Source organism: Oncorhynchus keta, chromosome 5 (genome assembly GCF_023373465.1).
Source record: "Oncorhynchus keta strain PuntledgeMale-10-30-2019 chromosome 5, Oket_V2, whole genome shotgun sequence".
Classification (NCBI taxonomy): Eukaryota; Metazoa; Chordata; class Actinopteri; order Salmoniformes; family Salmonidae; genus Oncorhynchus; species Oncorhynchus keta.
The window spans coordinates 935,913-961,058 of NC_068425.1; the positions used below are offsets into that span (position 1 = coordinate 935,913).

Here is a 25,146-nt window from a genome sequence, read left to right on the forward strand (position 1 = left end):
CCCCACATCAGCCGATGTCGCACTTGCGGTGAAAGGTGACAGAGTGGTGTTTGTCAGACCATGAGATATTCCGAAACACAACATTGTCTGTAGCATCCAACCGGTTTGGCCTACAAACTATTATTAAGGTTGAGACTCTCATGAACACGATGGTGGTCTCTGTTTTGCTCTACGACCCCCACAAGCGTCATGGGACTTATCTGAAGTAGTTACAACCGATCTGACCATTTCTGTCTGTAGCGTCCAAAAGGTTTGAGCTACACACTAATAACCCCTCTGTGGAAAGGTGAGTCTCTCACGAACACGTACATGTCAGTTGCAAAGTGCCTTGCAAAAGTATTCATCCTCCTTGGCGTTTTTCCTATTTTGTTGCATTACAACCTGTAATTTATTTGGATTTCATGTAATGGACATACACAAAATAGTCCAATTGGTGAAGTGAAATTTAAAAAATATCTTGTTTAAAAAAATTCTAAAAAATAAAAAACTGAAAAGTGGTGCATGCATATGTATTCACCCCCTTTGCTATGAAGCCCCTAAATAAGATCTGGTGCAACCAATTACCTTCAGAAGTAATATAATTAGTTAAATAAAGTCCACCTGTGTGCAATCTAAGTGTCACATGATCTGTCACATGATCTCAGAGTATATACACCTGTTCTGAAAGGCCCCAGAGTCTGCAACACCACTAAACAAGGGGCACCACCAAGACCAAGGAGCTCTCCAAACAGGTCAGGGACAAAGTTGTGGAGAAGTACAGATCAGGGTTGGGTTATAAAAACAATATCCGAAACTTTGAACATCCCTCTGAGCACCATTAAATCCATTATCAAAAAATGGAAAGAATATGGCACAGCAACAAACCTGCCAAGAGAGGGCCGCCCCAAAACTCACAGACCAGGCAAGGAGGGCATTAATCAGAGAGGCAACAAAGAGACAAAAGATAACCCTGAAGGAGATGCAAAGCGCCACAGTGGAGATTGGTGTATCTGTCCATAGGATCACTTTAAGCCGTACGCTCCACAGAGTTGGGCTTTATAGAAGAGTGGCCAGAAAAATAAGCAAACATGTTTGGTGTTCGCCAAAAGGCATGTGGGAGACTCCCCAAACATATGGAATAAGTTACTCTGATCAGATGAGACCTAAAATTGAGCTTTTTGTCCATCAAGGAAAACGCTATGTCTAGCACAAACCCAACACCTCTCGTCACCCCAAGAATACCATCCCCACAGTGAAGCATGGTGGTGACAGCATCATGCTATGAGGATGTTTTTCCATCAGCAGGGACTGGGAAACTGGTCAGAATTGAAGGAATGATGGATGGCGCTAAATACAGGGAAATTCTCGAGGGAAACCTGTTTCAGTCTTCCAGATATTTGAGACTGGGACAGTGGTTCACCTTCCAGCAGGACAATGACCCTAAGCATACTGCTAAAGCAACACTCAAGTGTTTTAAGGGGAAACATTTAAAGGTCTTGGAATGGCCAAGTCAAAGCCCAGACCTCCATCCAATTGAGAATCTGTGGTATGACTTAAAAATTGCTGTACACCAGCGGAACCCATCCAACTTGAAGGATCTGGAGCAGTTTTGCATTGAAGAAATGGCAAAAATCCCAGTGCCTAGATGTGCCAAGCTTATAAAGACACCCCAAGAGACTTGCAGCTGTAATTGTTGCAAAAGGTGGCTCTACAAAGTATTGTCTTTTGAATAGTGAATAGTTATGCACGCTCAAGTTCAGTTTTTTTTGTCTTATTTCTTGTTTGTTTCACAATGAATTTACATCTTCAAATGTTGTTATGTAAATCAGATGAAACAAACCCCCGAAAAATCCATTTTAATTCCAGGTTGTAAGGCAATAAAATAGGAAAAATAGGAAAAATCGTGAATACTTCGCAAGCCACTGTACATTTGCTCTAGGATGCCCAGAGGCTTTCACATGACTCGTCTGAAGGTCCCCCAGTACCAAATGAATGGAAGTATATATGGAAACTGTTTAGTTCCAAAAAACAAGTGGCTAAATACATGTAAAAAAAATGTTTTAAGTATTTCTTATATATAGGACAGACACTTCAGAACAAACTTCCTTTAGATTTTTTTACAGGGCTTAGACTGAAAGGTTTTTATGGCTGTGCAACAAATTCCTTTTGAAACTGCCTCATTGTCCAATCACTCTGGCCACACTGCTGTGTGTTGCTGTGTTGGTTGGATCTCCCATCAGTGCGTGGGGTTGTGGCCCGGGGGTGGGGAGTGCTGGCTTGGGAGATGGGTAGGTGGAGGGTGGCTAGTACTGCCACTGGGACAGTGGATGAGACACAGGGAGATGAGAGACACACTTTTTCTGGGTGCACAGCACCAAGACTGTGGCCTCTCCTCTGACACTGGCTCCCTCCAGCCCTACTGTATGTACAGAACAGCCTGGCCTCTACAGTGGTCAAAGGTTTTGGGGCTGCAGGGGAAACTAGGGCACAGACTAGAATAGGGGGAGGGTGAAGAACAGGAACCAGGTTGTAGTAGCATAGATTCACCACAGAGGCTTCTTATACACACCATTTCCCTGAGAAAGACAAGGCAGAAGAATTAGATTTGAAATCCTCTACTTTTCACACTGTAATGCCAACCCACACTGTCCTGTGCAGGCTCAGATATGTTCTTTTCACATTGACTTTTCCAGCAACTATGGTGGATGCATAACCAGGCCAGCATAGTACAGCTCAGCTCGGCTCAGTAGTTTTAAAAAGGGAAAGAAGACAGCAAAAACACCATGGATGCGCAGTATACTGTTGTGTATGATGGCAGTGAAGTGCTTACACTGACTGCTGGGGACAGTCCAGTGGTGGGTAGGGGCACCAGAGAGTGAGGCAGGGAGCTGCTGCTCTGGTTTAGAGTGGGGGCCGTGGCCCTGGGGAGGCCCGTCTCATGGGACTGGTCCCTCTGTAGAGAGGACACGCACACATAGAGAATTTAAAAAACGGTTGGTTTCGGGTATGTATTTCTTGGAGAATAACACTAGTGTGATAATGATATGAGGGTTTAAGTCAGTGTATTGGGTAAAACCCACTCACATTTGCCAGGCTCTTGGTGATTAGAGCTAGTTCTGTGGGCTGGTACACACAGCTGCGGAGCTGACCGCAATAACCACCGTATGGAGATACAGGCTTGTTGGCTGCTAGGGAGAAGAGGGAGAGAGGAATGGAAGAAAGAAAGAAATTTAAATTAATTTAAACTTCAAAACTCAACTGCAAGTGCTTCAATTGCTTTGGATTGCTTAGGGCTGAATGATCAAATACACACTGGGATTTTGTAATAATGGGATTACATTTCTGACCAGCTCCCTTAAAGTTACAAACTACCAGTTCCTTACAAATAGTTATAGTTTCAACTTTATTACTTGCGGTAAGTACATGTCACAGACAAAGACTCTATGGCAACATCATGGTGCAAATTACTAGGGAGCTGAGCCCCCCCCCCCACCCCACCCCCTCGACTCCCCAGTAATTCGCACCATGATGTTGCCATAGAGACAGTGGCTCACGCATTCTCTTAAAATAATGTCAGATGTATCCGATAGTGATGTGTGTGACATATCCAAATGGAATATTATATTATCTTTGTCTGTGACATGTACTTACCGCAAGTAATAAAGTTGAAACTATAACTATTTGTAAGGAACTGGTAGTTTGTAACCAGTAGAAAATATGGAGAATTCTAGTCCCTACACATTGTTACTTAGAATTCTAGAGCAAATACGCTGAAATCCAACCAACACTAACCCCATTTTCCTAGCAAAGACCAAAATAAATAATGGGAAGAGAAAAAAAGGATACATTGTATGTTTCCCAAATGCCCCCATATTCCCTACATAGGCTGTGTTTTTCAGCCAGCCAAATTCTGATATGTTTTTCACTTTTGACCAATTCCATCAAATGTTTTCTCATCAGTTGATCTGATTGGTCAAAAGACCAATTTGTGAAAAAAATATCAGAATTGGGCTGCCTGTGTAAACGCAGCCCTGGTGTACTTCTTTTGACCAGGGCCCAGGTCAAAAGTAGTGCACTATGTATGGAATAGGGTGCAATTTGGAGAACACACCTATGTTGTCTGACGACTGAGATCAGTGGAAAGGCACATGCTCTCCTGTGTGTTTTAGTGGGCAGGTGAACAGGAAACAGAACAGAGTGTTACATCAGAAACCAGAGGCGGTTTAACGTGTCAGTCAGGAGATGACATCCTCAAACAGAGGGGCACACTTTTCTTACTCCATATCTACTACTGATATACACTGAGTATACCAAACATTAGGAACATTGGTGTGTATTGTTAGATACTATTGCACTGTTGGAGCTAGGAACACACACATTTCGTTGCACCCACAATAACATCTGCTAAATATGTGTATGTGACCAATACAATTTGATTAGACATACACAATCCATGTCTCAAGGCTTAAAAAATCCTTCTTTAACCCGTCTCCTCACCTTCATCTACACTGATTAAAGAGGGTTTAAACAAGTGACATCAATAAGGGATCATATATTTCACCTGGATTCACCTGTACAGTCTGTCATGGAAAGAGCAGGTGTTCTTAATGTTTTATATACACTCAGTGTCCAGTCTATTAGGTACACCACCCGATTCACGAAAATGGTTCACTCCTACAGTCACATTGCGGTCGCTTGCTATATAAAGCAGGCAGACAAGCATCGAGTCGTTCAGTTACTGTTCGATTGAACGTTAGAATAGGCAAAACGAGTGACTGAAGAAACTTTGAGCGTGGTATTATTGTCTGTGCCAGGCACTCCGGTTCCAGTATTTTAGAGACGGGTGGCCTCTTGGGCTTTTCACGCACGACCCGGTACTAGGGTGTACTTAATAAATGTATATTTAAGTGATAATGCCTGAGAAGCCGATGTTTGGAGGATATATTGCCATGGGTGTTGTTAGGCCAGTGCCAATATATCCTCCAAACACTGGCTTCAAGGGCATTATCACTTTTTATACAACGGGTTACCAACATATTCAAATAATGATTGACATATTTTCATTGAAAACGTTATTTTGATTAATGTATTCATACTATTTCATCCTTCAACAAGATATAGTCCCGGCACAAATCTAGACTTGCTAGAGACGCGACCCAGACGTTCAGACTTCTTATTCTGCATCTAGAGACGCGACCCAGTCGTTCGTTCTTAATGTTCCTTTGCCATACTGGCTTGCTAGCTAGCCAACTACGGCTAATTTACAGTCGCATCAAAAAGTGCAGCCAGAATAACAGCAAAGTAGTTGCATTTGCATAAACTGTTTTCTAGTGACATTTATTTGGATACATCCATAACAATGACCTAATGAGTCGCGATTTCGCCTGGACTAGAAAATGTGCTCCCTCGTCAGGAAACTGTTGTTCAGAGGAGCTAGCCAACAACAGCCACATTAACACAATCACTTTGAACTGAAGCTGCAAAGAGTGCAATTTAGCTGTGTTTCGTTTCACCTTTTTTCAACTGAATTTTTAAAAATATATCCATTAAAATTATGCCAGCTGATTCATGATATCGACTGGCTGAGAAACACTGCCTGCATGTCTGTCTCGTCCCAGCTCCTGACACGTTCATTACAATGGGACAGCAGGAAATTTAATTTGAATATTGAAACAATGTTGCAAATGTTGGAGAGACAGACAGCAAGGTTTATTCAAATCCCCGCTGTTAAAAAAGAAATGTTGGTCTAAAAGAAATGTGAGATAATGTCTAGATGCTTTTTTATAGTGGATATCAAGTGTATAACTTGTCTGGCTGGGTTGATGAGACAGTGGATTACGCAGTCAGATGGAACAGAGTAAATAGGAATTTTCAATCATAGATTTAGCCGTGGCAATTTGTGGAATAGACACTGGCTGGAATGGGGTTTTAACCAATCAGCATTCAGGATTATACCCACCCGTTGTATAACATAATTTACATTACTGTAGGGTGAGAATGGGCGAATAATTGCTAGGACCAGAACAGATCAAACCTAGAAGAGCGCAAAACTATTTAACCATTCCTTGCTTGTCCGCTTTGAGTTGATCTCTGTCCAATCTATAAATAATAACACTGTGTTACTGCGTAGACCCGTTATGTAACTTGTCACTATACGAAAGTTGAAATACGGGGAAATCAATAAGATAAGAGCGTGAAAGACTGATACTATTAGATAGTATTATTAGATAATGATTAAGCCCTGTGATAAATAAACATGGATACCAATGTAACAGAAAATATTCCAGGAAATCAGATGGAACAGATTCAAATGATTAAACCTACATGAAATACATTTCTAGTGGATGGAAAAAATGTATTCATGATGCTATGATGGCACTGGCGTTACTCTCTCTCTCTTTTTTAAAATTTTGTATATTTTGTTGTTTTTATCCTGACTGCACTACAAATTTCCCAAATGGGACAACACAGATATTGATTGATTGAATGGTTGGCTGGGCCTTCCTACTGTACCTGTGTTGGGTTCGTCCATGGAGAAGGCCTTGTTCTCCATGTACATGTTCTGATGGGCTGCTGCTGCTGCAGTGTTCTGCTCCTTCAGAATGTTATCATAGACCAAGCTCCTGACTGGGTAGATAATGTGTTCCCCATCACTGGGCTGCTCATCCCCCTCCTCCTGCTCCTTGGTGAGGGAGCAGATCTCTGGGATGGTGTATAGGACCAAGAACACCCAGGCATTGCTGACCAGGGCAATGGCCAGGGTGGGGTCGTCCCAGCTGGGGTCCCCGGCCACCTGGTTCCCATGGATGTACATGACGATCCAGGCCACCCACACGGCCATGGAGCAGACCCCGGTGGCCAGGATGAAGGCTCCGTCCCGCCGCCAGGCCTTGTGTTTGTGTGTGAGCGAGGGCACGGCCATCAGCACCACGCCCAGCAGCAGGGCCATGACATAGATCAAAGCCATCACAAAGTCCTGGTTGGTGATACTGCAGGAGATGTCAGGGTTGCCACTGGCTGTCATTGGCCTCCTCTCCACCGTGATGATCAGCCACTCTGTATTGATGATGATCTCAACCAGCCAGAAGGCCAGGGCCCCCAGACACAGCATCCAGCCCCGGGGGCCCTGGCCCTGCCGGTTCAGGAGCACCAGCCACAGCCCATGCATCAGGAGGCAGGCAAGACCACCCGCAAACAGTACACCAAACAGGAAGCGACGCGCAGTGCAGCTTGTGAAGTCCCGGCCCATGATAAAGGCAAAAGAGAGGCCAAAGAGGCCAAGGGTGAAGGCCAGAAAGCTGGCCTGCAGGGCCACCATACCTTTCCTCTTCCTGTCTGTCACGAAGGGAAGGCTGGCCATGAGGATGATGATGAGGACGAAGGCTGTCACCACGCCTAAAGCCGCCAGTGACTCCACCACGATGCCCCACACTGCAGTCAAGTCACACAGGTTGAAGTACAGGGAGCCCACGGAGGGGCCACAGCCTTTAGGAACGTTGGTGATGGGGGCCGCCATGGCACTGCTGGGGGACACACACATCAGAAACACACATTCAGTACATCTAAAGCCTGAGCCCCCCTTTATCCCTTATTATGATTGAATCAGTCAAGTACTGGGGATGGCAGGTACTCAAAGTGATATTTAACCATCGCATGGTAACCACTTAGCTACATGCAGTAACCTGGTCACTGCATCCTGTAGGTTATACAGAATATTCTCAGTGATTCCAACAGGTTATATTGAATCCTAGTGCCACCTATTCAATATTACATGAAACACTGTGTGTCTTACATAAGCTGGTATATGACAGAGTGGCTGGCTGGATCAGAATGGCTTCAGTCCTTACAGTGATTATATCCCCCGCATGGCGCCAGCCAGGTAATGGAAGGTGCCACACACACACCTGTTTCCTGGATAATTCTACCACTGATCAGAGTCACCACTGACCAAGAAATCCCACACAACTGAAAGTGATCACTGCTCAGCTTATCAAGGACTGTGTGTCTACAGGTCTAATCTTTGTGAGAAGAGACCCTTAAACAGAAAGCAACCTGCTGGGCACACTGATTGAAGGAATCAACGTTGTTTCCATGTCATTTCAATGAAATTACATTGAACCAACGTGTAATAGAGGTTGAATTGACATCTGTGCCCAGTGGGAAGAGTGTACTGTACATCCAAGATGGAATATCTGGGCAAGTAGGGGGCTAGCTAGCCTATATTTAAAAAGAACCAATGCATTGCCATAGTAACTATGTAGCAGGTAAGGAAGACAAACACACTGATACAGAGAAATACTTGTGTGTCTAACATAAAGGATGGGTGACTGACAGCCAGGCCAAAGCATCTGCTAAATACATTTGTCCCGTTGAACTGCCTGCATTCAACTACAGAAACATGATAAACAACCTATTTGAATGGTATTGATGAATCAATAATGAGCCATTTGATTAACTGAATACTATTAATACTAAACTTCCATAGAACACTAGTATGCCATTTGAATAATATTATTTCCTTAACAAGTATTTAATTGTGTTCCTAATTCTAATGAGGAGTAGCCTATAGCCTAGTTATTATTTGCGGGCCTACTCATTAATGAGTAATACTATTAGGAATGATAGATAAATGACTGGAAACTGAGTTGTAAAGGTTATCGTTCTACTACGCCCGTGTATTACCTGCCGACAGGGGTGATGATGTGAATACGCGCCGCTCCGCTTTCTCGTCAAAAGCAGACAGAAGAATCCAGGTAATTTAGACTACAAACCTGTATTGATATTTAATCCAGAAAAATCTAATTCCTTTTCGCAACCGGTGTTTATTTTCTATTGATTTCAATATGTTTTGACTTGAAATAGTTTATCAAATCTACAAGGAACTATCCGTAAAGACATACTGCTAAGTTACACTCAATTTGACAGATTTTGCTCTACGTGTCCAAATGTCTTCCTTTGGTGGTCAGTGTTCGTCTCCAATAATTCGCAAAGATTTTGACGGTGTGACTTCTTGATAACAGAGCCAGTATTTTTTCTGCCCACTCCCATTCTGCTATGATCGCCGGCCTACCAGGGCCGGCTTACCAAACGGGCACGCAGGGCACGTACCCTGGGGCCCGACCTGTGCGTTTGGATTGTTGTGTAGTTTAAAAGTTCTGTAGCGCTATTTTGGAAAGATGGGGAGGCTGTAGGCGGCAGGGCAGGACACATCCAAAAACCCAAACAATTATGCAATAATTTTTGTACACATTTTCCCAAACCAGTTTAGGGTCTCTCACCAATATGCCTCTCTCTCTCGCTCAATCTCACCAATGAAGCCCCTGTTTAACTAAAGCACACTTACACTTGAGCAAACTCTGCTACAGGTTTTTGTTCGGGTTTGAGACATAAAATAGGGAATGTTTTAGTAAACTACCAAACATACATAGAATGAAGGGATACATTCAGCTGTGCATACTGGGACAAGATACATGTGCATGTTATTAAGTACTTATTTTAATCTCCTAAAATATCTTAATTCAATTAAGAAACATGCCTTTAGCCCTCTTTTTAAAATGTCATGATATGGTATAGAATACTAGGCTAATCCATAGATTTGCAAGGTGTGAGCATTTTTGCAGGGCCACCTGGTGGATGATTATGATACAGGATTAACGGAGATTTTTCAATATGCCAGACATTTGATCAAAACCACCCGTATTGAGCTGTCTTTAGCCTTGCTCATACCTGGGGCTATGTGTCCTTTTCCCTGAACTCATATACAGTCAGAATGTCAACTGCCTGTGACAACTTTATTACATTTTACATGTAAAACCTGAACATTTCAGGAACATTTGCAACCCTATTCCTTCCGTGTCATTCTGCCAACGAGTAGGAAACTAATCTCACCATCATCATATATCAATTCAGAAGTAAAATTGTCACTCAATTAAAATCATACAAATCATAAGAAAATATAAAGAATACATTTGAGTATGTGACTGTTATGAGCAACACAAATGCAAATATTTGTGCCTCTCAAATTTCTTTAAGGTAGGATACATGCATTTGTACAGAAAGGATATACACATATCCTGTCTAAGATCACTGTTGTATCCAACCTGAACGTTCAACACCCTCCTGTGGATAGAATCTTTTTTTAACCACTGTGATGTTTTTATGCTTAGCACTCCTGTAATGCCAAACTTCATTTTTCCTAAAGCAACACATGTGTTTGTCTCTTGGAATCACTACCATGATCACAGATTATTATAATGATGATGACGTTAAGATTGTGTCGATTTCACTTTGTTTTGGGGGGTGGTCCTACACTACCGTTCAAAAGTTAGAAATATCATTGTTTTTGAAAGAAAGGCACATTTTTTTGTCCATTAAAATAACATCAAATTGATCAGAAATACAGTGTACATTGTTAATGTTGTAAATGACTATTGTAGCTGGAAATGGCAGATTTTGTTAAGGACTATCTACATAGGCATACAGAGGCCCATTTATCAGCAACCATCACTCCTGTGTTCCAATGTCATGTTGTGTTAGATAATCCAAGTTTATCATTTTAAAAGGCTAATTGATCATTAGAAAACCTTTTTGAAAGTATGTTAGCACAGCTGAAATCTGTCATCCTGATGAAAGAAGCAATAAAACTGGCCTTCTTTAGACTAGTTGAGTATCTGGAGCATCAGCATTTGTGGGTTCGATGACAAGCGCAAAATGGCCAGAAACCATGCACTTTCTTCTGAAACTCATCAGTCTATTCTTGTTCTGAGAAATTAAGGCTATTCCATACGAGAAATTGCAAAGAAACTGAAGATCTCATACAACGCTGTGTACTACTCCCTTCATAGAACGGGCTCTAACCAGAATAGAAAGAGGAGTGGGAGGCCCCGGTGCACAACTGTGATGATGGTGTATGGCAGGGCTATTCAATTCCGGACATGGAGGACCGAAACACTTAGAAGGAAAGGAAACACACTAGAAGTGTTTTGGCCGTCCATGAAAATAATTTAACAGCCCTGGTGTAGGAGGTAGGGTCCTTGGTCAAAGTGGACGAGGCCGATGGAGGCCTGCTGTGTGGTGTCCACGCCCAGCAAGGCGTGGACTGCCTTCCTGTGGGCCAGTCTGTGTGATGGAGAAACCAGCGTTGCCCTCCAACTGAGACAGAACCATCAACACCTGTCTGAGATAGAGAGAAAGAGAGGTAGAACATTAATATAAATAATAATTCATTTTCTTTATAAAGCTTGTTTATCACACTTAAGGAGCTAGATAGATCTGCTAGGTTCGCTCAAACGAAATGATTCAATATTGAACATCCGCTCACATTCGCACCTGTCCGCACGGACTACGAAAACTGAGGTGGGGTTGAATCCTGTGCAGACGGGAGCAGACATCCGATTGAGGCGGTAGGTAAAAATAAGCTTGAGCGTTAGAGGTTGTTGATGTGTACTGTACCTATAAAGCGGAGGGATGCGGTCGATAGTCGAGGCACCCGCGGGTCAACACCACGATGAAGCTGTCACTACAGTCATGAGACGTGGAGGTGGTACCTGGGGTGGCGATTCTCTGCCACCACGAGCTCCGCCCACCCGTGGGTGAGGTAATAACACGTCATGCCTTCCCGATTTTTATAAAGTATTTTGTATGAAATGATCACATCTTATGTGTGTTTTTGCTCATGTACATTAACCTTAAACAGGAACGTTAACCTTAAACAGGGATCTCCTCCCAGACCTGGACTAAAGCATCCGCCAACTCCTGGATAGTCTGTGGTGCAATGTGGCGTTGCTGGATGGAGCGAGACATGATGTCCCAGATGTGCTCAATTGAATTCAGGTCTGGGGAACGGGCGGGCCAGTCCATAGCATCAATGCCTTCCTCTTGCAGGAACTGCTGACACACTCCAGCCACATGAGGTCTAGCATTGTCTTGCATTAGGAGGAACCCAGGGCCAACCACACCAGCATATTGTCTCACAAGGGGTCTGAGGATCTCATCTCGGTACCTAATGGCAGTCAGGCTACCTCTGGCGAGCACATGGAGGGCTGTGCAGCCCCCCAAAGAAATGCCACCCCACACCATGACTGACCCACCGCCAAACCGGTCATGCTGGAGGATGTTGCAGGCAGCAGAACGTTCTCCACGGCGTCTCCAGACTCTGTCACGTCTGTCACATGTGCTCAGTGTGAACTTGCTTTCATCTGTTAAGAGCACAGGGCGCCAGTGGCGAATTTGCCAATCTCGGTGTTCTCTAGCAAATGCCAAATGTCCTGCAAGCTGTAAGCACAACCCCCACCTGTGGACGTCGGGCCCTCATAACACCCTCATTGAGTCTGTTTCTGACCGTTTGAGCAGACACATGCATATTTGTGGCCTGCTGGAAGTCATTTTGCAGGGCTCTGGCAGTGCTCCTCCTGCTCCTCCTTGCACAAAGGCGGAGGTAGCGGTCCTGCTGCTGGGTTGTTGCCCTCCTACGGCCTCCTCCACGTCTCCTGGTAGCACCTCCATGCTCTGGACTCTACGCTGACAGACACATGTGCCATCAAAGATGAGCTGCACTACCTGAGCCACTTGTGTGGGTTGTAGACTCCGTCTCATGCTACTACTCGAGTGAAAGCACCGCCAGCATTCAAAAGTGACCAAAACATCAGCCAGGAAGCATAGGAACTGAGAAGTGGTCTGTGGTTACCACCTGCAGAACCACTCCTTTATTGGGGGTGTCTTGCTAATTGCCTATCATTTCTACCTGTTGTCTATTCCATTTGCACAACAGCATGTGAAATGTATTGTCAATCAGTGTTGCTTCCGAAGTGGACAGTTTGATTTCACAGAAGTGTGATTGACTTGGAGTTACATTGTGTTGTTTAAGTGTTCCCTTTATTTTTTTGAGCAGTGTATATTGTTTTGACTTTATGAGGCACAACCTAATTCCTCATTCATCTAGATGTGGGTGTAGCATGGCCAGAAGCATTAACACAAGTGAAGTTCCTGAGAGCCCACTTCCAAAATGAGCACCTTCACCACAACGCATACACACACGTACACATGGAATTTGTATCATATATATGTGGTAGTAGAGTTGTGGCCTGAGGGCACACACTTAAATGTGTTGTGAAAAGTGTCATGAAATGTAATGTCATGTAATTATGTATATAACTGGCTTAATGTTTCTGTACCCCAGGAAGAGTAGCTGCCTCGGCAGCAGCTAATGGGGCTCCTTAATAAATACAATTACAAACAACATTAATGTATTTGGCACACAGGAAAACACATCATCAACATCAGCTTCCACTTACAAGGATGTTTATGGATGTGTGCTGTTGGTGAGACTGTAGAGTTAAAGAGGTACTCACACTCAAAACCATGAAAAGGAATAAACCAGAGGCTGAAATGCAAAAATAATATAATTAATTTAATCCATGCTCAAAAGACTGCAAAAATTTAAATCCTTGTATAAACAGCAACCATTCACAACATGGGCAACAGACTCCATTACATTTGACTCATGTAGAATACAAAATGGGTCCATGGTTTGCAGTGTGGTGATGAAGGCACAACTGCGCCTCTTCAACCTCAGGAGGCTGAAGAAATGTGGCTTGGCCCCTATAACCCTCTCAAACTTTTACAGATGCACAATTGAGAGCATCCTGTCGAGCTGTATCACCGCCTGGTATGGCAACTGCACCGCCTGCAGCTGCAGGGCTCTCCAGACGGTGGTGCGGTCTTCCCAACGCATCACTGACACCTATAGCACCCGATGTCACAGGAAGGCCAAAAATATAATCAAGGGCATTAACCACCCGAGCCACAGCCTGCATAATTGCGCACCCAGCTCATGCAGGTGCTTCCCTATATATCACATTTGACATGGTCCGTAAGCTTGAGTTCATTTGCACACAAACAAATCATACAATGATGGAAAGACCTGTGTGTTGTCCTTGTTAATGCAGACAGAAAAGAGCTCCAACTTCTTAATCATAGCCTCAATTTTGTCCCGCACATTGAATATAGTTGCGGAGAGTCCCTGTAATCCTACATTCAGATCATTCAGGCGAGAAAAAAACATCACCCAGAAAGGCCAGTCGTGTGAGAAACTCGTCATCATGCAAGTGGTCAGACAAGTGAAAATTATGGTCAGTAAAAAAACTTTAAGCTCTTCTTTTAAACAAAAAAAAAAAAGTGTCAATACTTCGCCCCTTGATAACCAGCGCACTTCTGTATGTTGTAAAAGCATTACATGGTCACTACCGAAATCACTGCATAATGCAGAAAATACACAAGAGTTCAGGGGCCTTGCTTTAACAAAGTTAACCATTTTCACTGTAGTGTCCAAAACATCTTTCAAGCCATCAGGCATTCCCTTGGCAGCAAGAGCCTCTCGATGGATGCTGCAGTGTACCCAAGTGGCGTCGGGAGCAACTGCTTACATACACGTTACCACTCCACTATATGTCACCCTGTCATGGCTTTTGCGCCATCAGTACAGATACCAACACATTTTGACTATGCAAATTCCATTGGATGTCACAAAGCTGTCCAGTACTATAAAAAAAATCCTCTTATGTTGTCCTGGTTTTCAGAAGAGGATGTATTCCTTAATTGACCCCCCATAAACATAACAGACAGATACCAGGAGCTGTGCCAGGCCCGACACGTCTATTGACTCATCCAGCTGTAATGCATATAATTCACTGGCTTGTATGCAAAGCAGTAATTGTTTCAAAACATCTCCTGCCATGTCAATGATGCGTTGTGAAACAGTGTTGTTTGATGAAGACATTGTTTAGTTTTTTGGCCTTTTTCCCCAGCCATATCCACGGGCAGCAGGAATAATTAAGTCCTCCACAATAGTATGGGGCCTGCCTGTCCTAGCGACTCGGTAGCTCACCATATAACATGCTTCTAGGCCCTTCCTATTAATGGTATCTTTTGCTTTTACACATGCCTTACTACTTGAAAGTCGTCTTTATTCTCGCTCAAAAAACTTCTGTGGCTTATTTTTCAAATTGTCATGTATAGTTTATAAATGTCTGTGCAAGAGTGAAGGTTTCCCGCGAGAGAGTATCAGTTAATGTGATTGGATGTTAATTATTTGACTAGGCGACCTGTAATCAATATTGTGTTGTTATTCTGCTGAACACTAGATGGTTTAATTTATTTTTGGCAGTGAAACGAAGCTACTCAGGCCAGAAAAAAAACACTCACTGAAATGTATACCCTGTTGGAAAATATAAATGTACTGTTTGAAAATATGAAGAAACTCATTTTTATTTGGCGTGCCCCCGACGGCATTGCGCGTACTCTAGTTTGTGAATACCTGATCTAGAGAATCAAAACGTGAGACAAGTTTTTGAGTGGACTATTACATCACATTTAGTCACTCTTAGGCCCAGAGCATAGCAGAGCAGAATAGCAACATCAGGGATCAGGGATTTTCACCAACCAATTGGTGAAAAGAAAACAGTTACAGTTGTGTGATAAGAGTCTATTATAGTATTATATTAGATACAGCAGATATTTAATTAATTCTATAAAGGAAGTAAAATCATGCTTAAACGTTGTACCTTGTTTAGGGTTTGGGAACGTGGGGCATTTAACCCTGTGTTTGTACTTGAGAGATGGTCAGACTTGAATAAAGCATAAACAATCCCAGTGTCTAACAAGCAATTGTGAGCTCACAGCCAAAAAGGCATCTAATTATATAGCTATGTCACGTTCCTACACAATTTCCTGATTTTCACAGGCCGACCACAGACGTTAAATCATGGAAAATTTGAATTTGACCCACTAATAGAACATAGGCTTTCACCAAATCGACAGGAGTTTTATGATTTTATTTTTTGGGGGTGGATTATCCCTTTAATAGACTAGTTTTATGCATAACAACTTTCTATCCAAGCTGGGAGAGATCGAGAACAGCTCATGTCATGCAGGTTCCGGTAGCCTATACTGGACAGTTGTACAATATATTTTACAAAATCAATTGGTAGCTGATTAGTATGCTGTTGCATCGCAAATACATTTTACACTCTGCAATCTGAATTTACAACTTGAATTACTTAACAAGTAATTACATTATTGCCATCAGCCAGCAGTAAAAAATGTCAGCATTGCGACCGTGTATAGCTTTGTGAAATGTTAGGCTTAACATGAGAAAATTATGACCAAATAGGCCTACCAATAAACATTGATCCATTAGCTAAAGCAAAGCTTTTACATGCCCTGGCACCACAGAAATCCTATCATCGATTTGATATGCATGCAGCTGCATAGATGTGTCACAATTTCAGCACCATGGACAACGATCGGTAGTCTATACGTTATGAGTGGCTGTCTGGCTAACACTTAAGATTTTGTTTTATTTTAGGGAGGGATCTAACCTTGCGGGGGTCCAGAGAAACTGCGTTACCCAAGTGCTATGTTCCCATGTATCAAACAGATTATTAAAATAATTTCAATGCAGTATATGTTGTGTTAAGTGTCTTAATGCAAAATGTCAATAAAAATATAGCAAAAAACTATTGAATTCTATACTGTAGCATTTTACAAGTGGCTCCATTTTACCAAGGTGCAGCTCAAATAGCACCCTACATAAGTGCACTTCTTTGTGCTACATCCAAAATTCTTCTTATAGAGCGGTGCCATCTAGGGTCTGTGATGAGTGTCCAGCACAATGCAGCCAGGCATTGACTCTGTCCCAAATGGCACCCTATTCCCTTTATGATGCTCTGTTCTGGTCAAAAGTAGTACACTATTTAGGGAATAGGATGCCATTTGGGACATGACCATTTGGTCCACGTGGGTGGGTGGGGCAGCGGTGGGGGACTGATTATTATGATGTCATTTCCTCCACACTTCCTGGCCTGCGATGTAGGTGGCTCTGACATTGATAGCATCATCCAGCAGAACGAGATCTAACGGGGGAGAGAGGGGGACATGTTTTACTATTTAGTGCTTCTTCCTACACCACACACAAGACCTAGACCAGTTGTTTTCAAAAATCTCTTCGGGACCACCAGACATTTTTTCTCACATTTATGGAATAGTTAAAAAACATAGAATAGCTGGGGGTCCCCGAAGAGAGGTTTGAAAACCCCTGACCTACACAACCAGTTGAGGAGACTAATCAATGACCTTAATCAAGGGGGGGGGGGGGAACCTGTAGACATTCAGCCCTCCAGGAATTGAGTTTGACACCCCTGGAATAGACAGAGCAAGACCGCCCTCTGCTGTTTACTTTCTCACCTGCATCTGCCCCTAGTCCAGGGGGCCTTTACAATCGCTTACTTTAGGCGTGTGTGTGTGTGTGTGTGTGTGTGTGTATCACCTGCGTCTGCCCCATAGTCCAGGGTGCCTTTACAGTGGGTGATGCCCAGGAGCTGGGCCGGGTGGAGTGACGCTGCCTCCAGGGCTTGCTCCAAACTGCAGCCTGTCAACACAAACACACACAGGGCCGGATTACCGAATGGGAATGCAGGGCACGTGCTCCGGGGCCCCCAACCTTCAGGGAGCCCCCAAACAAATGTTATTCATTTTTATCTTTGGGGGCCCCCTGGAATCAGGGGCCCTGGAGGTCAGGGGCCCTGGAGCACATGCCCTGCATGGCAAAATTCTCTCAGCATCAAGGTAAAATGTTTAGAACAGCAGGACATTAGCGTTAAAACTGCTATAATAGCATTATAAAAGTGCAACAAAAAATGTTTTGTGTTAAAATGCAGTAAGTTAGCCATTTTCCTAAAAGGGGGTGGGGGGGCCCCTGGAGGACGATGACCTAGGGACCAAAATGTGGTAGTCCGGCCCTGCACGCGCACACACACACACACACACACACACGTGTGCACACATGTAGTAAGTAACCATATATTTAGAAGGACTGAATAACTTTCGTAAGACAGCCCTTTTACTAACACACACACTCACCTGAAGCCTGTTTGAAGTGCCTGACACACATGTCCATTGTGGCTATACTGCCACTGAGCGTCTTGGTGCCTATGAGTAAAGACCGTTTTAGAGACAGCTTTGGGAAAAAGTTGTTTACACCTTACAAAAGAGATTCTGACCTGCTACATAAGCATGGAGCCCCTGGATCTCAATGACTTGCTGACCCAAGGTGTGGCGGCCCGGAGGTAGACCCATCGCTGTGATGGCATCAGTCACCAACACTAGACCTGTAGGACAAACACATTAAGCCAACACAAGCATTGCCATAGATTTCTTGCAATTAGTATGCATATTATACCTGACATTGCTTGAACAACTTCTGGTTTCAAGACTGAAACCCACAGCATTACAACAGAAGACTCCAATAAACACTCCAACACAACCCCACACACACAGAGACACACATCAGAGCACACACACACACACACAGAAGCTGTGCGTGTAGTTCTTACACAGACCTGTAGGGTGTGCTCTGTGGGCGATACGCAGGGCGGCAGAGTTGGTGTGGATGCCATCAGCAATCATTCCGTAGAAGACCGTCCGGTCCTGGGGAACCTGGTCGCTGGTGAGGAGACCCACAATGCCTGGGTCTCGATGGTGAAACTAACCCATCACGGTCACCATGGCAACAGAGAGAAACGGCCATCATCTTTCATTACATTATTACAGTAGCATTGTGAAACTGTAGTTGAATAGACTTGGCAAGGCATCTGAAGCATGTGTCCAACAGTAGTGTAGACCGTATGTCTGTGATTTGGCTGACCACACCCAGAGGTGGACAGGTTACTCATTAACCACATTTACACTTCTCTCCTATTATTACTGTATGGTTTGAGAAACAGAAACACTATCAAGTGTAGTGATGCAGGTCTTCAGATGTTGTACACATGAAATTGTGTCATTCCAAGTTTTATAAGCAACGTTATATTACATTTTGTACGTCTCCAGCCGTTTCCCCTATCCAGCTGTTCCATACTCCGTGTAGCCTGCTGCTAGAATGGACGGAGATGTATCGTTCAAGTTGCAAAAAAATGGACTATAACGTTGCAGATAAAGTTGAAAGTGAAATGTGTCTTTGGTGGTAAAAAAGCAAGATTCTCCTATAAGGGTTGTCCAGTAAAACGTCAGACAGCGATGTTACTGGAGGGAGAAACAGAGGTATAAACACCATGGGACCACGCAGCCGCCATACCGTTCAGGAAGAAGACGCGTTCTATCTCCAAGTGATGAACGTACTTTGGTGCGAAAAGTGCAAATCAATCCCAGAACAACAGCGAAGGACCTTGTGAAGATGCTGGAGGAAACAGGTACAAAAGTATCTATATCCACAGTAAAATGAGTCCCATATCGACATAACCTGAAAGGCCACCCAGCAAGGAAGAAGCCACTGCTCCAAAACCTCCATAAAAATACCAGACTACGGTTTGCAACTGCACATGGAGACAAAGATCGTACGTTTTGCAGAAATGTTCTCTGGCCTAATGAAACAAAAATAGAACTGTTTGGCCATAATGACCATCATTATGTTTGGAGGAAAAGGGGAGGCTTGCAAACCAAAGAACACCATCCCAACAGTGAAGCACGGGGTGGCAGCATCATGTTGTGGAGGTGCTTTGCTGCAGGAGGGACTGGTGCACATCACAAAATAGATGGCATCATGAGGATGGAAAATGGAAAATCTTGAAGCAACATCTCAAGACATCAGTCAGGAAGTTAAAGCTTGGTCGCAAATGAATCTTCCAAATGGACACATGACCCCAAGCATACTTACAAAGTTGTGGCAAAATGGCTTAAGGACAACAAAGTCAAAGTATTGGAGTGGCCATCAAAAAGCCATGACCTCAAACCTATAGACAATTTGTGGGCAGAACTGAAAAAGCGTGAAATGAATCATTCACTCTACTATTATTCTGACATTTCACATTCTTAAAATGAAGTGGTGATCCTAACTGACCTAAGACAGGGAATTTTTACTAGGATTAAATGTCAGGGATTGTAAAAAAAAAACTGAGTTTAAATGTATTTGGCCAAGGTGCATGTAAACTTCTGACTTCACTGTGCTAAATGGAAAACATAATACAATATGATGCTGTGTTATATTACTCACAGGCAGCATAGCATTGAAGAGATGTGTGATGAATGAAGCTCCGTTCTGCACAGCCTCCTCAGCTTGGGACAGGTTGGCTACAGAGTGTCCTACACGTGGAATCGGTCGACAGGTACACTTAGTGGTATCACATCATCCTACACAGTGTGGCAACCTCCTGCTTCCAGACAGGAGATGTCTATTGGATTGAATCAACAGCCTGGTTTTCTGTTGTTTAAAATAAGTCTTCATAAACCCTTTATAAGGACTATATAGATGCTTAATAAAACATTTAGGAGCAGATGTAATACATACAGTATAAAGGCTATGTCATTCCCAGCATGCACACAAAGAGGAGTATCTAAGTCATACATATAAATTAGATTTGATTCCCATTCCCAGAATACTACACCTACCTAGAGACACAGTGATGCACAGTGACGATTCATAAAACATGCATAAGGCCTACATAGATGCTTCACAATTAAATCATGCATACGCAGACGTCATATGCCTACATAAAGGGTATCCTATTCCCAGTTTAATTCACCTACCTAGAGAAACAGTGATTCCCCTCTGAGCCAGCTCTCTAACCACCTTCTCACTGTTGGGTAGCTCGGGGGCCAACGTCACCATGGCAACGTTATCCAGGGTCCCGTAGGTCTCAATCAGGTCCAACATGCCGCCCGACTGGAAGGAGCGCAGGTACTGCTCCGGGTGGGCTCCCTTCTTCTCTAAACTGATGAATGGACCTTCTAGATGACAGCCTTGAGAGAGAGCGAGGGGGTGGGGGTAGAGACCGCGAAATGGACAAAAAAGGGCAGAAATATGAAATATTGACAGAATGTGTAAGAGAATGAGTAAAAGAGACAACATATTTCAGCATATCACACTGTTTTATAACATTTCCTCTATCACCATACAGTTATATGGAATACAGTATTGGATATCATGTCCAGATATAAGGACCAATCAGACATATGAAGATGTGTCTACATCCTTCCTGACTGCATCCTTACCTAGAACTCCAGCTCCCTCCACTCCTCCACCGTGAACTTTAACCTCAGACAAGACCTAGAAAACAGGTATTTTACTTGAAAGGATTTCATAACACATGCATAAATATTGCATTCATAAGCAATACATAAGAATTTGATCGAGCCTGCCTGGAGTGCCCAGGCCAGGTGGGTGTGGTTTGCATATTTGAAACTATTTGGATCCAAATCAAATCACATTTTATTGGTCACATCCACATATTAAGCAGATGTTATTGTGGGTGTAGCGAAATGCTTGTGTTCCTAGCTCCAACAGTGCAGTAGTATCTAACAATTCACATTGCGCCAGACAAGATCAATCCACCACAGCTCAAGTATTTGAAAGAAAACCAACACTATTTGAAACACATTTGAATGGGAGCCACTAATGACATAGACTATATATACAAAAATATGTGGACACCCCTTCATATTAGTGGATTAGGCTACTTCAGCCACATCGGTTGCTGACAGGCGTATAAAATCAATCACACAGCCATGCAATCTCTATAGACAAACATTAGCAGTAGAATGGCCTTACTAAAGAGCTCAGTGACTTTCAACTAAAGAGCTCAGTGACTTTCAACATGGCACAGTCATAGGATGCTACCTTTCCAACAAGTCAGTTCGTCAAATTTCTACCCTGCTAGTAGAGCTGCCCTGGTAAACTCTTTCCTGTTTCAGCATGACAATGCCCCCGTGCATAACGCAAGGTCCATACAGAAAAGGTTTGTTGAGATCGGTGTGGAAGAACTTGACTGGCCTGCACAGAGCCCTGACCTCAACCCCATCAAACACCTTTGGGATGAATTGGAATGCCAACTGCGAGCCAGGCCTAATCGCCCAACATCAGTGCCCCACCTCGCTAATGCTCTTGTGACTGAATGGAAGCAAGTCCCTGCAGCCATGTTCCAACATCTAGTGGAAAGCCTTCCCAGAATAGTGGAGGCTGTTATATCAGCAAAGGGGGGGGACCAACTCCATACGCCCATGATTTTGGAATGAGATGTTCGACGAGCAGGTGTCCACATACTTTTGGTCATAAAGTGTATGTGAGACAATGGTGAGAAACGGGACATGTTGTTGAGAGGACAGGTGTAGAGGTGGTGCCTACCTTGTGGTAGATGTTTGGAGGGGAGGTGACTAGGGTGGGTAAAAAAGAGGTGACACCATGCTCCAAGATTTTCTTGGCTACTAGGGCCACACCTCCTCTGACATTACTGGTTGCTTGCGAGAAGTCAATGCCATATCCTCCTGTGGGTGTAAAACAATGGATCATTGATTGAGTTTGGAAAATCTTGTATCCAATGGCTTCCTTGTTCTGGTGAGAGAAACAGCTCGCAGGCTGTGTTAGTTTTAGCAAAGAACACTCCTCCAATAAAGCTTTAAGAAGTCCATACCTGCAATTGAATTGGGGACAGTCCCTGGAGTGAATTGACCCCCCCCAAAGACTAACCATTGATCTGAACGTCAATGAACCCAGGAGCGATGATGAGACCTTCACAGTCAACACGTTGATCTGCGTAGCCTTCCTCATCAAAGAACAACTTCTCTGGGTCTAGGATCCGCCCTTCCCGCACCCACAGATCCTCTCTGGAGGAAAGACAGGAACAATACACACATTATTAAACAAACCCTGTCACACACACAGTAACACACATCGTAACAACGCTTGTTTTACATGTAATGGTATTTATCTTACATGTGTGTGTATGTTCATATCCACGTGCTTGTGTGTTCATTTGTGTGTACCTCTGCAGCTTGTGATCTCTTAGTATCCTGCAGTTGACGAACTGGGTGACCGGCGCCTTCGACACAGACTTATTGGTAGGCATCTTCCACAAGACGCTATGTCACCTCTATGACACCTCTCCTGAAGTGTAGTAGTCACTTCAGAAAGACTCTCTCTATAAATAACAGCCAAAGAACAGTACAGACAAGTTATCAAAGAAAGCCTTTGAAAAGTTACACTATTACAGTACACTATTACGGTACCAACCTGTAGAACCTTGAATAGCCAACTGTTCCGTCTTTATTCTTCAGGTTACATATCACATCTGAGATAATCAGTACACCAACCCACCACCATAAACAGACACACCAATGTAAGAACCTTCCTATAACAACATTGTACAATGCTGAAGGTGCAACATTTGACTTTGACCCCCATGTTGTCATTGCATTTTATTTCACCCTAGAACAGATCTGATAAGAATCTAACACTAAAACCATTTGAATACAGTGTTGTTAGTCTATTAATGAATAACAACAGTGTGTAGGAAGGCAAAGACACCATACATTACATGATAACAGGAAATATATGTATTTCCATGACAGAATAAAAGCAATGTTGGACTTACCTTGCAGAGAGCATAGTTTCAAATACATGCAACTTAACAGTTACATATCACAAAATGTGTATTTGAAATCTTTTGGACCTCAGATCAACCTTAAGGGAATCTTATTCGAGTCATAAAATTATGTTCATATGACAGAGAAGATATTACAACAACCTTGCTGAGAGTATATCCAACTGACAATCTCTTGGGAAAAAAATATAAACTATTGGAACCAAGACTTAATAAAAAGAACTGATGTTGGCACAAGGTGGAGGGAAAGCTGGAGCATTACCAACTAAATTAAAGTTAAAGAAAATGTACTCTTAATCCAGTATGAACGAATGTATAGAATTTCTAATACAAAATACAAAAATTCAACTGCACAAAGGCAGTCATATCTTAAAAGTGTAAAACTATACTGACCAAAAATATAAATGCAACATGTAAAGTGTTGGTCCCATGTTTCATGAGCTGAAGGAAAAGATCCCTGAAATTTTCAATACGCACAAAAAACTTCTCTCAAATGTTGTGCTATGTTTTTGGGCATCCGTTAGTAAGCATTTCTCCTTTGCCAAGACAATCCTGACAGGTGTGGCATATCAAGAAGCTGATTAAACAGCAGGATCATTACACAGGTACACCTTGTGCTGTGGGACAATAAAAGGCCACTCTAAAATGTGCAGTTTTGTCACACAACACAATGCCACAGATGTCTCAAGTTTTGAGGGAGTGTGCAATTGGAATGCTGACTGCTGTAATGTCAACCAGAGCTGTTGAATATTCAATTCTCTACCATAAACTGCCTCCAAAGTCGTTTTAGAGAATTTGGCATTACATCCAACTGGACTAAAAACCACAGTCCATGTGTAACCACACCAGCACAGGACCTCCACATCCGGTTTCTTCACCTGCGGGATCATCAGCGACCAGCTACCCAGACAGCTGATGAAACGAGTATTTGTCTGTAATAAAGCCCTTTTGTGGGGAAAACTAATTCTGATTGGCTGGGCCTGGCTCCCCAGCGGCTGGGCCTGGCTCCCAAATCATGTCAAATCCATGGATTAGGGCCTAATGAATTTATTTAAATTGACTGATTTCCCTATATGTACTGTAACGCGGTAAAATCTTAACTGTTGCATTAATATTTATATGATGCATACTTTCAGTTTTTCCGAGCACACATCACTCCCGCACAAGAGGGAGTCTTGCGCTGCTCGTGATAGCACATGCGCAGAATAAATATACCGCTGGAACTCGGATTAAGGTGTTTACATGTCCGAATAATTCGAAAGATTTCGGTGTACGTTAAATTTAAATGTTTACCTTACACCGACTGAGATAAGCAGAGTAAGGTTTTTACATGACCATTTCCATAGTCGGCGTAAGCAGTTTACTATAGGATTATTAATATGCATGTAAACGTACATCAATGTCTTACATGATCTCAGCTGTAAACGAATACGATAGCTCGTCTTTCTTTTAAATCGAATACTTGCCCCATAGAAGACAGTCAAGTCGCAGTCAGTGAGAATTCCAACAACTGTAGACGGATGGAATCATGTGAGAATGCTGCAGTCAGCTGATCAAAACAACGAACGGACTCGCGGAAGCGAAATAGCTAGGATACAAGTAACAAAGAACAATGATGTTTTAGCGGATGTATAAATCTGAAGCATCCGGTTAGCGTTTCCACTCTACTCTGAGAGCAAAGCTCTCGTAGAAACTTGCGGATAGGAGGTTCTGAGGACTGGCAGAGAGCGTTAGCTCCAGA

General features: G+C 43.1%; 2 protein-coding genes across 5 annotated transcripts; both read right to left on the minus strand.

Moving 5' to 3' along the window:
* Positions 1-1,051: 1,051 nt before the first annotated feature.
* On the minus strand, positions 1,052-9,017 carry LOC118384230 (G-protein coupled receptor family C group 5 member C-like). 4 transcript variants are annotated; one of them, XM_035770574.2, is made up of 5 exons: positions 8,751-9,017; positions 6,493-7,502; positions 3,064-3,167; positions 2,810-2,932; positions 1,052-2,555 (listed from the first exon to the last, which is right to left on the minus strand). In XM_035770574.2, exons 2-5 carry the CDS (start codon positions 7,493-7,495, stop codon positions 2,523-2,525), a joined length of 1,263 nt encoding a protein of 420 aa, XP_035626467.1. In that variant the 5' UTR covers positions 7,496-7,502; positions 8,751-9,017; the 3' UTR covers positions 1,052-2,522. The 4 variants fall into 4 exon arrangements, with proteins under 4 accessions (XP_035626467.1, XP_035626466.1, XP_035626465.1 ...); XM_035770573.2 differs by having other exon boundaries at positions 6,493-7,499; positions 8,662-9,017; XM_035770572.2 differs by having other exon boundaries at positions 8,662-9,016.
* A 4,349-nt stretch (positions 9,018-13,366) lies between these two features.
* amdhd2 (amidohydrolase domain containing 2) lies at positions 13,367-25,027 on the minus strand. The gene is made up of 12 exons (XM_035770576.2): positions 24,872-25,027; positions 22,789-22,943; positions 22,493-22,629; positions 22,151-22,290; positions 21,022-21,076; positions 20,557-20,769; positions 20,024-20,112; positions 18,375-18,519; positions 18,036-18,143; positions 17,896-17,964; positions 17,303-17,404; positions 13,367-16,889 (listed from the first exon to the last, which is right to left on the minus strand). The coding sequence occupies exons 2-12, from the start codon at positions 22,869-22,871 to the stop codon at positions 16,816-16,818; spliced, it is 1,215 nt and encodes a 404-aa protein (XP_035626469.1). The 5' UTR covers positions 22,872-22,943; positions 24,872-25,027; the 3' UTR covers positions 13,367-16,815.
* Between the last annotated feature and the right edge of the window lie 119 nt (positions 25,028-25,146).

Bases quoted from the DNA above. Each gene is read 5' to 3' on its own strand.
- amdhd2 (XM_035770576.2), bottom strand. From the start codon at position 22,871: ATGCCTACCAATAAGTCTGTGTCGAAGGCGCCGGTCACCCAGTTCGTC. The intron at 20,113-20,556 runs GTAGGTGAATTA...TTCCACGTGTAG, and splicing joins GGGAATCACTGTTTCTCTAG to GACACTCTGTAGCCAACCTG. The intron at 18,144-18,374 runs GTCTGTGTAAGA...TTTGTCCTACAG, and splicing joins CCACAGAGCACACCCTACAG to GTCTAGTGTTGGTGACTGAT.
- LOC118384230 (XM_035770574.2), bottom strand. From the start codon at position 7,495: ATGGCGGCCCCCATCACCAACGTTCCTAAAGGCTGTGGCCCCTCCGTG. The intron at 3,168-6,492 runs GTACAGTAGGAA...TCTTCTCCCTAG, and splicing joins CATGGACGAACCCAACACAG to CAGCCAACAAGCCTGTATCT. The intron at 2,556-2,809 runs GTAAGCACTTCA...TGTCTTTCTCAG, and splicing joins GACTGTCCCCAGCAGTCAGT to GGAAATGGTGTGTATAAGAA.